Genomic DNA, 13,969 nt, shown 5'->3' on the forward strand with positions numbered 1-13,969 from the left:
TATATATATATATATATATATATATATGTATCTTTTTTTTTTCCTCCAATAATTACTTTATTTCAAGAATACTCAAAGGTCAATAATACAAGAAGAAATTATTACCTTGTCTTTTTTGTCACATCTAAACCATCAGCAATCTTATTGGTTCAAAATGCTAGCAAAATATGACCACTTCTCAACATCTTCAGTGCTTCTATCTTAGGGCAAAACATGGCTGTCTTTCAACTAGATTATTATAGTATTCTTCAACATGACCTTCCTAGTTTCTTTTCCAGACACCTATAGTGTGCTCTCAAATAAATTTTCACACTAAGCTTATTCAAATTTAGACGCTTTACTTATTTCTCTCTTCTGTTCATTGTCACCAGGATTGAATGTCAAAATTCTTTTGTGTCCTGTTAAGGATCCGTATAATTTACAACCTTTCCCAATCCCTCTCCTGCTACAATGAATGCATCTCATACTATTCTGCAACTGTTTACTAATAGGCCTCTCTTACTTCTGAACATATTATCTGTGGTAGTTAAGTTTGTGTGTCAACTTGGCTGGGCCTAGTTGAGTGGCTGGGCATTTGGATATAGTATTCCCCATGATGAGACTGGTAACCATCTCCATGGTGGAATCTAATGTGAGCAACTGAGTAGCTACCTTAGGAATGTCATCTGTTTCCTGTATATAAGAAGTCTTAACAAATGGTCTCTAGCTTATAGCATGCTTGGCCCCTGCATGTAGTCATGTTGTTGTCCAGCAGCCCACCATGCTCTCCAACCTTTGGACTTTCAATGGACTTAAATTAATGTCTTGCTATGTGGTTTGGTAACATCAGGACTGTGCCTTTTTACTTGTCAACATTGGGCTTGTCAGTCTCAGAAGCCAGCTGCTGTCTGAGTGAAGAAAAGCCTCTAGCTCCAGTAGGCCAGGAGCAGGAGGCAGAGCTGTCAATTTTAACATTATAAGTATTTGATTAGAAGTATCCATTGATGATACATTACATATTCCTATCATCACACCATGCCACAGAATATCAGAGCCATCTTTACTATTGAAAATAGTCATTAGTGTTTTTATATGCAGCCGTACTTGAGAACCAATTCTTTAATCTCTAGGGGGGAAAAAAATTCCAAAAACTAATTCTTAAGATTCTGTTTTCTAGAACCACTTTTAGTACCAAAATCTGTTTCAGTCATTTTTTTTCTGGATAAACAACACCAATATCAATATATGTATATATACTGAGAGAGAGAGAGAGGTCTGCTGGTATAGTGTCTGAGCATTTGACAGCTAACCATAAGGTTGACAGTTCAAACCCACCAGCTGCTCTGTGGAAAGAAGATGGGGCAATCTACCTTCATAAATATTCACCATCTTGGAAACCCAATGGGGGTTGCTATGAGTGGAAATTGAATCAATGGCAGTTTTCTTTATACATATATATATGTATGTGTGTGTGTGTGTGTGTGTATGTATGTGTGTGTATGTATGTATGTACGTATAGTAAAATCTGTCCTTTCATGTTATCTACTTATCTACATAAAATGTATTTTTCCAGGTTACATATCTCTCTACATCTATAGGAGCTCTGGTAACGTAGTGCCTAAGGCACTTGACTGCTAACCAGAAGCCTGGCAGTTCAAACCCACCAGCCACTCCTCGGAAGGAAGGTTGGGCAATCTACTTCTGTAGTGATACCACCTCGGAAACCCAAGGAGGGTTCCCTATGAGTTGGGTCCAACTTGATGACACATAACAACAACAACAATATCTATATCTATCCATCCACCAATCTATCATCTCCCTAAGTATTTACCTATCTATATAATATTTGCTAAAGATAGGTATTATATACACATAATACATACATAATAGACACAATATCTATCTTTAGATAAATAGATGATGATAGATAGATGATAGATGATACATAGATAGATAGATAGACAGACAGATAGATACCTGGTGTTGTGATGATTAAACACACAGCTGCTAATCACAGAATTGATGGATTAAACCCACACCATAGGTCTAAAGTAGAAAGACTTGGAAATCCACTCCCATAAAGAGTATATCCTAGGAACCCCTATGGGGAATTTATACTCACATTGGGTGGCCATGAGTCAGAATAGATTCAATGGCACCTAACTACACCAACCATATATATGTGTCTGTTTGTGTGTGTGTTTCTCTGTGTGTCTATATGTGTGGGAAGAGAGAGAGAGAGAGAGAGAGAGAGAGAGAGAGAAAGGAGAGAGATTGAGAAACACAAACCATAGACAAAGGTAGATAAAAGAGATTTATTTGAAAGAATTGGCTCATATGATAGCAGATGCTCAGAGTCCAAAATTTTCACTTCAAGTTACAGCTTGAAAAATTTGGCAATCTTATGTACACAATTGTTAAGCCAGATGACCAACTGGAATTTCCCACAGGATATCTATTTACATTCTTGAAGCAGAATTTGTCTCCGTAGGGTTACTCTTGAGGCCTTCAACTTATTGGTTCATATTCATCTACTTTATAAAACATAATCTATTGTACTTAGGTTACCTGACTTAAATGATAATTGAATGTAAATTCCTTCAGAGCAATAACTAGATTATTGTTTGACCAGATAACTGGAAAACATGGCCTTGGTGATTTGAGACATAAAATTAATTATTCCACACAGTATTATTTTATTGCAAATACTATGCTATACAATTTTTATGATAATTATAATCTCAGAAATAAAGGGATTATAAATGTTGATATAATTAGTGACAATTGTGCCTGAAATTATACATGAATACACTGAAAATATAATTTCGATATTGAATGTATTTTAGTAAATATATATCCAATTTGCAACAATGTTGTCTTGTACTAGGAAATGCTACACAACCTCAAGGAAACTATAGACATTATGGGTCCTTATTTTTTTAGAAACCTATATGAAACTCTACTTAATACATATTTTTACATTTTATCTTCCTGATATAAAGAAAGGATGTATGAGAAGAATAGTCTTATAAACAGAAGGAAAAAAATTATATTGTTTTATGAAAAGTTCATGGAGAAATAATGCCTGCTAACAAATAATTTCAATTTGAACCCACCAGTTGTTGTTTGGGAGAAAGAATTGGCAGTCAGCTTCAATAAAGATTACAGCCCAGGAAATACTATGGGGCATTTCCAGTCTTTCCTATGGGGTCAGTATGAGTTGGAATCAACTCAAGGGAACAAAGCAAGAACAAAAACAACCAAAATTTCAATCTCAAAATTTTATACAACAAATAAGTCACATTTTGTAAATAAACTTTATTTTAAAATTATTTTCCAAGTTATGAAAAACAGCCTAATATGTTGCCAAAGGGGCAGGGAGGCTGAATCTTCTGACTTCCCCTAACCCCACGGAATCACCATCAGTAGCCTAAGGCCTATTCCTGCAAGGACAGACATACTGCCTCCTTCCAGTCTTTTCCAAAATCCTGACACCAACAGTTCCTCCCACAGTAACCACCCCCTCTGCTGGGTTCTTTAATTCACAGCAGTGGCCATACAGAACTCACAGATTATCAGGTTTATTAAGGAAGCAACAGGCTACAATTCAAGTTCAGGAACATAATCAGTCTCCCTCAGCCCACTGTCTCTCAGCCAACAGTCTCCCTAAGTCTCTCTCAGCAGTGCGTGTCTCTCAGTGTCTCTCTCAGCAGTGCATGTCTCTCTCAGCAGTGCGTGTCTCTCATGTTTCTCAGCCAGCAGTGAGAGATTCCTCCTGCCTCTAGGAGGGCTCCTCGTGAGCCTGGCAGAATGGCCAAACTAAGCAAGCCCAACATCAGAATTCTATACACCTGAGAGAGAGAGCAAACTTCCCAGAAAATGACTTTGTGCTCCTCCCAACAAAAATATCCCAGGTTGATAACTTTAACATTCAGGAGCTACTCAGTTGCTTAAGGCAAATTCCACCATGGAATTAACAAAGACTCATGACTAGAAAAGCCACACTATGTAATTTACTACACCACAGGTATCCTTCATGTCTCTTACCAACCACATTTTCAGAACCTTTTTTTTTTGTTGTTGTTATTGAGGAAAAAAGGTGTTTTGATGTCAGTGGTAGTTTTCTGATTAGTTTTCAAATGTTACTCTATGTATTTTAAGAAATAATTTAAATGCATAATTCAATAAATGCTTCTCTGTCTATAATTCCAAGTAGATTCAAAATTAATTCATAGTTTTTCTATTCTAGAACTCTAGATAACTTTAGAGATAAATACCAAAATTAAAGTTATTATCACTTAAGCTTCAGATATCACTGAATGTGCATTTTTGTATGGGAAAAACTCATATAAACATGTAGATGTACTACTGTTTTACATGACATGTACTATAACCCATTGCATTTGACTTGATTCCAACTCATGGCAACCTGTTTGGGTTCCTAAGGCAGTAAATCTTTACAGAAATAGATTGTCCCATCTTTCTGCAAAGCGGCTATTGGGTTTGAATCTCTAAACTTCTGCTTAAGAATTAAATTCCTTAGGCATTGCACCACCAGAGCTCCTTACATATACTATAAAAACTAACACCAAATTCACTGCCATTGAGTTGATTCCAACTCAAAGTAACCCCCATTGCATTTCTGAGGCTGTAAGTATAGAAGTATATTGACCTATCTTCCTTCCACAGAGCAGCTGGTGATCTTCAACTGTTGACCTTCTGGTTAGCAGCCAAATGCCTTATCCACTAGTGACTGTCAACTAGGGATTAAGTCAGATCCCCAATCTTGGAAATAGGCAAGAAAGCTAATTTTGAAATATTTTGAAATTCTTTCATTAAAATAGCAATGTCTTGAAAAAATAATCTTTTCATTGTTATGAATAAAGCATTCTACTCATAATTCTTCTTACAGCTTCTTTTATCTGCTTGTTCCGAAGACTGTAGATTATAGGATTTAAGATGGGAGGGACTATAGAGTAGAATACGGAAATGATCATGTCCTGAACTGTGGGTGAGTTGGAAGTTGGCTTCATATACACAGCAGCACCTGAGCTGACAAAGACTGTCACCACAAGAATATGTGGAACACAGGTGGAAAAAGCCTTTCCCCTCTCTTCTCTAATTGGAAACTTGAGCACAGTTGAAAATATGTGAATATAAGACAGGATAATTAAGAAAAAGCAGCCACATCCAAACACAACTGTAGACACAACAAGTACCATCTCATTAATGAAAGTGTCAGAGCAGGAGAGCTTCAGCAGAGAAGGTATGTCACAGAAGAATTGATGGACAATTTTGGCCTGACAGAAGGACAGCTGGAATGTGGTGCCTGTGTGGAATCCTGCGTAGACCAGACCACTGAATAGAGAAGCCAGAGACATCTGGACACATACCTGAAAGTTCATGATCACAGGGTAGTGGAGGGGTTTGCAAATAGCCATATAGCGATCATAGGCCATAATAGTGAGGATCAGCAATTCTACAAAAGCAAACAAAAATACAAGGAATATCTGAGCTGCACATTCAACCGTGGATATTACCCTGCTGTCAAACAAGAAGATGGTACATGCCTTGGGTACAATGACGGAAATGTAACACATGTCTAGGACAGACAGATTCCTAAGGAAGAAATACATGGGAGTGTGAAGACTCTGGTCAAGGGTGGTTATGGTGACAATGAAAAGGTTTCCCAGCAGGGTTGCCAAGTACATCAGTAGAAACAGCATGGCGTGCAAAACTCTGACTTCCCACACATCAGAAAATCTTGTAAGTAAAAATTCAGTCACTATGGTAGAGTTAAGCATTTTTAGGTGCTTTGCTTTGGACAGGAGAGGAAAAGACAAATAATCCCTAAAAATACAAAGAATCAATATGTGGAACAAATTAGTCTGCTTCCTGTTTCACATTTATCCAATTTTATTCCATTTAATTGATATTGGTTATTAGGAAATAATATTACGTTGTCTTCTTCTCCTTTATTCTCATTATTTGTGTAACTTATTTTCAAGATAGTGGTATAAATATTATGTTGTTCCCATGTTTACATAAATTTCTATGACTTATTGCTGGTATAATGTGCATATTGGAGGTCAAGTTTGACTGGAAGATTAGGTAAATAAAGATAATTTCTATGCATTTTGACCCATTAAAATTATTCTATAAATGTTAACACTTTTCATTAGTTGATAGTCAGAATTTGAATAGAGATTGGAATACTATTTTACCAGACCTCTAAAAATCTACATGTTTTCCAATGTCTGAACACAGGTAAAAAAATTACTTTTATCTTCTCATCCACTATTCATGCTTTTTAGTACTGATTTCATTTGGAAGTTTACTTTCAATAGTCCTTTCTCTAACGATCATTTTTAGTGGCTACATGTATCTCTTCCTTGCAACTATTTACGTATATTCTTTTCATTTTAACTTTAATTCTTCGACCTATATCACTCTATTTTTTAAAATATTTATTGTAATATTGTGACTATATTGTTCCTTTTGTATCCTAGACAATATAATAAAAAAAGTGAATCATATTAACTTCTAGTTTTGCTTACTTAGATGTCCATTTTAATTTTCATTATTCACATATTACATGTTGTAATTGTCATTGTAGCTTTTAAAATTGGATAATGTCATGCACAATTTTAAAATAGAAGGGTGAGTCATTAAAGGTGAAGAACATTATTATTTCATTGAACTGAAGTGAAAGAGCATGCATTCAAATCCTGATTCATCTGCTCAAATGACATATTTCCATATTAACTCCACCAGAAATCCTAGTCCTGTTGAGCTTTACTCCTTCTCACAGTACAAAACATGACAGTTGCTCAAGCTGAGCATTTACTTATTTGATTGTATTGCTGCTTTCAAGTAATTTTAAACCACAAAATAACTAATTTTATGATTAATTTAAATCATGACAATCCAGAATTAATATAGTACATAATTCCATTGACTTCCTACAGATCAAGTAATAAGTTGACCATGAGAAATGTACAAACCCTATTTCTATACTGCTCCATATTTCTTGATGTCCCACAACAGTATGTTATCACTTCAGTACTGGACAATTTATAATGATCTGTATTTTAGCCCACTGAATAGAATAAACTATTGATGTTGCTATGTCTCTTCTCAGTGTGACTGTGTTTATTTTTTTTAATTTTTTATTTTAAGAGTTTGTTTTACAGTCAACATTACATGTACATTTCGTTTCACTCCCCAATTAACATGCCCAACCCTAACCCAGTCTCCTCCTCTCCCTGCCCACTAACGCCCCCCCCATGCCCTTCATAGTTATGCACTCCTGTTTGTCCTGCATTTCCTCTGTGTGAATGTTGTCCCTCTGGTACTCCATGGTCGATTACTCCAAGGAATGCATTTCCACAGAGTATGTGGGTGCATCACCATGGGTTGAGTGGACTTCATGCACGTCTTGTTTACTATTTGGCTGAGAGCCAGCCCCTGGGAGTGAGCTTTATTCCAAGGCCAGAATGTATCCCAGGACCATAGTATTTGGGGTCTCACCAGACACCATCTGACCAGTAATTCTGGTCATTATTGAGTTTTTGGATTTTGTTCCACATTTTCCCTCCAACTCTATCCAGGATCTCCAGATTTGATCCTTTCCTGAATGATTGGCATTGGTAGCCAGGCACCATCTACTTCTGGTCTCGAGGACCATCGTGTCCTAGGGCTGATTGCTTCCAAATGCCCTTATTTTATTATTATTATTTTGATTTTGATTTGCACTCTTCTTCTCTTCCAACTATAGGGGACCATTTGTTGCATCTTAGATTGCCGCTTGAAATTTTTTAAGACCCCAGTCTCTACTCACCAATGTAGTATGAGGAACAAGATTCTTATGTATTTTGTTGTGACAATTGAGTCTTGTGACCCCAAGACTATGGTCCTGAGATGGTAGATCCATTGGATCTCTCTCCCACAGTGTCTGGGTATCTGTGAAGGATTACTCCATGTCTGTCTTCTGTTGTTTCTGTAAGGATTGCAGGCATTTTGCATCACTGGTGTCTGTGCAAGATTAGCCTCTGCTGAATTTATCTTTGGTCTAGAGTATACTCCTGTTCACTCACCGCCATCTGGTGTGACTGTAGTTTAAAGCACATGTAAAAACTCCTAGGATAATTGATCCTAATATTTAAATAATATCAATGTAAAATAATTCTTATTTAATATCACCCATTTTTCCTCTGTGAAATAGAGTCAACCATACCTATGGTTAATTCACCAACTTTAATCTCCATTCTCTCTTCTATTACACTTATACTATTTTCTCCATTATTAAGTGTGTAATACATTTTCATATACTCTTTGAAATTACATAAATGTTTAGTTTCTTCTGTTCAAAATATTTATCTCTGAATCTTCAATGCATTAATTTACTGTCTTTTTTTTTCTCTAACCTCTTTCTGTAGCCCTTTTCAGTTGTTTTGAATTGACTTGATTGCAATGGATTTTTTTTTTAATTTTTATTTATTTAGTTTTTAATCATACCAGCTCTATTTTAGATTGAAACTTGACAATGATTCTCCTTTCCATCATACAATCATCTTATTCTAATATAATCTTCACTTGAAAATCAAGTGACCGCTCCTCAGTTTTAAGTTTTCAGATCTTCTCAACACTGGAGTATGGTATATAGGTTGCCTCCATTTGTGCCACATCTCTGTTCTGTTGCTTTGTTTCTGTTCCTTTTAAAAGCCTCTTATTTCACTAAAGGTATATGGGGTTCTAAGATATCCTTCCTCAAAAAACTAGCTAAAAATTCCATGATTATTACATTACAAAATCTTTAGTTTGGCATTCTCCCCTTAAACCTATTATTATCCTCCTACTTTTTCATGTTCTTTTTTTAATTTTGGTGTCATCTATTCTTCCTACTCTATCTCTCTGTCCTCTCCCAAACTTTTGAAACCTCACTTACAATTCCTCCTATCCATTACTGTTATTATAATCAGTAGCTGTCATACCCTGTCTCTAAGATCTATCTCAGATAAGATGTTTTAAAATTTAAAAAATCCTAAATAATCTCGGATATAATACATACCTTTCTGGTTTGTGGTAATACTATACCTGAAGTGCCCATTTTAATATACATCCCACAGTATCTAAAATTGATGAAATATGAGTAAATATCTTAGATCTCCACCCAAAAGAGAAAATGCTTATAGTTTAGTCAGTTTGCTATTAAACTAGAACCAACTTACATGAAATGCATGGTTTAGTTTCAATAGCTATGAAAAAAAAATTCTTCAAGAAATGCCTGAGAATATGTCCCTATAAATATACAATTATATAAATTTAATATTTGTAAAATATTTAAATAGAAGTTCTCTGCAAATATTACAAAAACCTTTAAAATGAATTATTTTGAGGCAGTTACTGGAGAGATATGTATTTATGCTTTACTTTTTGTTCCAATTTTTACTCCTTGAATTTGTTAACTATAATACCTTTTTTACCCTAAATATGTATTTTAATAATTTAGGGAAACATATGTTGTAATGACAAACTTACATGAAAATGTACTGGATTGATTCATTGATTTATACATTCATTAAATATACTGCAATGGATCTTAAGGTTCTGGAAAATATAAAATGTCTCTTAGTTTGTTCCCTTGTAACTGATGATACATAGATATTATTTGTGGAAGAGAATATTTACTTAAAAACATCATCAGTTTGAGTAAGATGAAGTGTATTGAGTTTTAAGTTTTGTTTAAATTACTCTTATTTGTCTCATGTAACCTGAACGTATTTTGGAACTTAAATAATCTTATCCATAAGGATATTATTTTTGAATATTTACAGACTCTATGGCATGTTGGTGATAGGCGAATAGATAATGAATGTTGGGTTCACACTGAAATGCTTGAATATGTTCTCTTTCTTAACTATCACTATACACTGTGAAAGTTACTGTATGCATACCATCCTGCTTTGTAAAGTCAAGAGTCAGCCAAAAAAGATGAAGATTGTTAATGAGATGGATTGACACAGTAGCTGGAGCAATGGGCTCAAACATAGCAATTGTGTGGAAGGCACAGGAGAGGGAGCTGGAATTGACTAACAATAATAATAACACACTTTACAGGAATTGCAGTCTCCTGGGAAAAGGATCACTATATCCTCAAAGCAGCATTTGTTCTCTTGGAATAGCCTAAAGTGTTTATCAGCTTGAAGCAGTGAGTAGAATGTCCATTTCCAGATTTGCTCATCCTTTTCACCCTCAACTTCACATCTATGATAGAAAATCAGCCACATCATAACCTTTCACTTCTTGTTTTCTCACTTCATTCTTCTTGTAACCAATGTAAGCACCTAAATGTGTAGAAGCTCTGCTGTTTCAAGAGGCAGGAAAGATGTAACTTTTAAATTGTTCACACGCTTTCAAGACTAACATTTTTGCTTTTTAAATGTACTTCATTTATGGACCTTTTGAAGTGGTTAAATAAATATTTTTGTTGTTTTTGTTCTTGTTTTGTATCAACCTGTTTATTGCCAGTTTATTGCATAATTGACTTGCATGATTGACTTGGTTAAAATTGCATACTCCAGTATTTACAAATAGCTCTACCCTAGTTATGACACTTTTATTCTAACGGTTATATTCTGAAAATATTTCTTTACATTCTTTCACTAAATTCATATTATGCTTTTACTATTATATTATAGAAATGTGACAGGCTATCACAGTTTAAAAACAGACAGGAAAAAAATATTGTTTTATACTCACAAGTCAATTTTAGGATTCTACTTGATGTTTCATGTTGCAGCTTAGTAGATTTGAGCCTATACCGCTTTCAGAGTAAGATATGTTTTGTATACTGACTCTAAAGTTTATTTGCTATGAAGCTGTGGGAAGCCTCTAAAATATATTTAAACTTCCATTTCATTATCTATAAATTTGTAAATAAAACCTAAATTATGAATTTTATATCAATGAAATATTTCAAATAGGTATTCAAATGATTGTTGAAGATAAATAAATAAAAATTACAAATCACTGACAGAAGATTAAGAATGTGAAAGAATGTGATCACTTTGGTTCTTACATTTATTTGTTCCAACACTCATTGAACTACTCTTTGCAACCAATCAACAGAAAAGAAGAGTGCTATATTCCCTAATGTAGTTTTCTGTTAAAGAAATATAACTTAATATATGACATTCTGAAATGATTTGAATGACACTGTAAACCTGAGATCATTTCTTTATCTGCATGCTTAGAGGGGATACCCGGTGTATGGTAAGTAATTCTTAGGTGACCGGAATACTGAGTGAGGCACTTGTCTTTGACAGAGTAAAATCAAATGACTCTTTGCCTTTTATGCAAACACTTGCAGGATGCTTTTTTCAAAGTGAGGAATTAGCGGGTGTGTTTTGTTCAGTCATCTGATCCTTCATTTATTTATAATTCACTTTCAAAATATTTTGGATGACATATGCAGATACTGGTCAGCAAGATGAGGACTGACTCATGAAAATATGATTGCATGCTGTTTCATAATATACTATGTGAAAGTGCTAGATTATTAGCTGAAATATCAGGATTATGTACGCATTTTACTTTCTGACAGTCTCATTTGTTCATCGTATAGCACCTGAACATAAAGCACAGTGGCTAGCAAAGAGTAAAAATAGGCGTTTGTGTTTGAAATTATTAATTGGATGGAAATATTATGCATAAATAATTATTTCTGTTTTATGTAAGCATAATACCCCAGAATTAATGTGTTCAAGGATAAATTTAAATAAGTGTTTTTACGTGGAAGCTGTGGACAGTGTTCAGAGCTGCTCCTGCTGCTGCCTACATTGCTAACATCGCTCAGCTCAATCTAAACTTCTAAGGACAGGTATCACTTCTATTCAAACTTCTGGGAATAAGTTCTTACTGCAAAGAATAATAAAAAAAGAAGACTTGGTCTCTTTGTGTGACTAACCCCTTCTGTCTCTATTTTTCATTCTAATCTCATTTATAGTCTCTTTCAAAACACAAACAAACGAGAACAGTTGAAAAGTGGAGGTTATTCATGAAGAGAGGGGAAGAGGCGCAAAAAGAAGCTAATAACAGGAAAGACTTACAAGTTAATACTATCTTTTCTTAATTTTGATGTGCAAGCCAGGAAATAGGGTAATCTTCCAAGGATGTTTCAGGGGCATGCAAGTATCAGTGGGCATATTTCCTTGAGCTAAGTGAGATACTGACAGAATTCTTCTGTTTTATAACAAAACCCTCTCTGTTCAGTAAACTAAATAAAAATAATAAGTAAATTACTCACAGCAGTAAAGGAAACCCCTGGGAACACAGCCTGGGACACTCAATAATAGCCAGTGCCCAGGGGTAATTGGCAGGAGCTAATTGGTTCTAGATGATGAGGAATAGGACTTCAGTAAATTCTATGTATGAATACAACTTTTCTGTGTCAAAAAAATCTTCATATACTTGAATATTTGTGAATAATTTGTGAAGATAAATGAGACAATCATTTAAACACAAAGAAATTTGCAGTTTCACTGACACCCTCAAGATTCTTAAGGTGTAATGTTTGCGGATCATGGAAAACAAGTAAAAGGAAAAAAGAGACTCAGTGACTGACCTTAACCCAGTCCTACAAAACTTTGTTCCCTCTCATCTTCTTGGTTCTTCTCTGAAGAATATAGTCATTTCATTAGTTGGGCCAAACTTCAGAGATTTTTAATTGATTAAATGATAAAATTGCCCTTCTGAATTTGTCCAAGGTATCTACATAAGGGATCAAAATTTATTTATCATCCCAGTGATGAAGTTCGGTCTAGTGATCTCTGAGCTGTGTGATCATGAACACATTGTTTTTTCTCTTATGCTTCAGTTTCTTCATCAGTTTTGTTAACAGTGGTAAGTACTCTCATGGTCTTTTGAGTGGGTGACTCAATATAAACTGTAAAACATTTAGACTAATAACTGGACTTAAGAAAATGCTGTTATATCAATCAAGTACTGTCAGGAGAACAGAAATTTTTCCCAGTTCTTTTTTTAGCTTTTATTGTGGTGAAACCATATACAACAAGACATTCCCAAACATAATACTTCCACATTTACAACTCAGGGACATTGATTACATTTTCATGTTGTGCCACCATTGTTGCTATCCTTATCCAAAGTATTATATCACCTATTAGCATAAACTCAATGCCCCCCCCCAAACAAAACTTCCCCTTTCTCCCTTGCTCCCCCTTACCCATGGTAACCATTAATAACCTTTGGCACACACACACACACACACACACATATATATCCTTTATTTTTTCAACTTATCTAGAAATTTTCCCTCCCTTCCACTCCCATCCCAGGTAACCAACAAAGAAATTCTCCTTCAATGTATAAACTTTTCCTTGACTTTTTATAATAGCAGACAAATACACTATTTGTCCTTCTGTGATTGCTTATTTCATTCAGTATAATGTCCTCCATGTTCATCCACATTATGCAGTGTTTTGCAGATTCTACATTATTTTTTAAGCTTGCATAGTATTCCATTGTGTGTACATATGTACCATAGTTTATTTATCCATTCATTGATTGATGACACTTAGTTTCCTTCCATTTCTCTGTTATTGTGAATAGTGTTGCCATGGACATGGGTGTGTGTTATCTATTCATCTTCTGCCTCTCACTTCTTTAGGATTTATACTTAGTAATGGGATTACCTGATCAAATGATATTTCTGCTTACAAGTTCTTAAGGAATTGCCTAACCAGTTTGCACAATGTTTGTATCATTTTACAGTCCCATCATCAGTGTATGAAAGTCCCAATCTCTCCACATCCTTGGTAGCATTTGCTATTTTCTGCTTGTTGAACTTTGCTATTAATGCTAGAGTGAGATGGTGTCTCATGTTTGTTTTGATTTGATCTTTCTGATGGCTAATGATTGTGGACATTTCTTCAAGTGTTTGATGGCTACCTGAATATCTTCTTTGGTG

The 13,969-nt window shown here is 34.9% G+C and overlaps 1 protein-coding gene across 1 annotated transcript; it reads right to left on the reverse strand.

The window, feature by feature from the left end:
• Positions 1-4,853: 4,853 nt before the first annotated feature.
• On the reverse strand, positions 4,854-5,828 carry LOC122151574 (olfactory receptor 14C36-like). The gene has a single exon (XM_042783014.1). It carries the CDS (start codon positions 5,781-5,783, stop codon positions 4,854-4,856), a length of 930 nt encoding a protein of 309 aa, XP_042638948.1. The 5' UTR covers positions 5,784-5,828.
• Positions 5,829-13,969: the final 8,141 nt, after the last annotated feature.

The sequence above is a fragment of the Orycteropus afer genome, unplaced genomic scaffold (genome assembly GCF_000298275.1).
Source record: "Orycteropus afer afer isolate SDZICR_OR568_19922 unplaced genomic scaffold, OryAfe1.0 scaffold00575, whole genome shotgun sequence".
Taxonomy (NCBI): Eukaryota; Metazoa; Chordata; class Mammalia; order Tubulidentata; family Orycteropodidae; genus Orycteropus; species Orycteropus afer.

Excerpts from the sequence above, each read along its gene's own strand:
- LOC122151574 (XM_042783014.1), bottom strand. The coding sequence starts at position 5,783 with ATGCTTAACTCTACCATAGTGACTGAATTTTTACTTACAAGATTTTCT.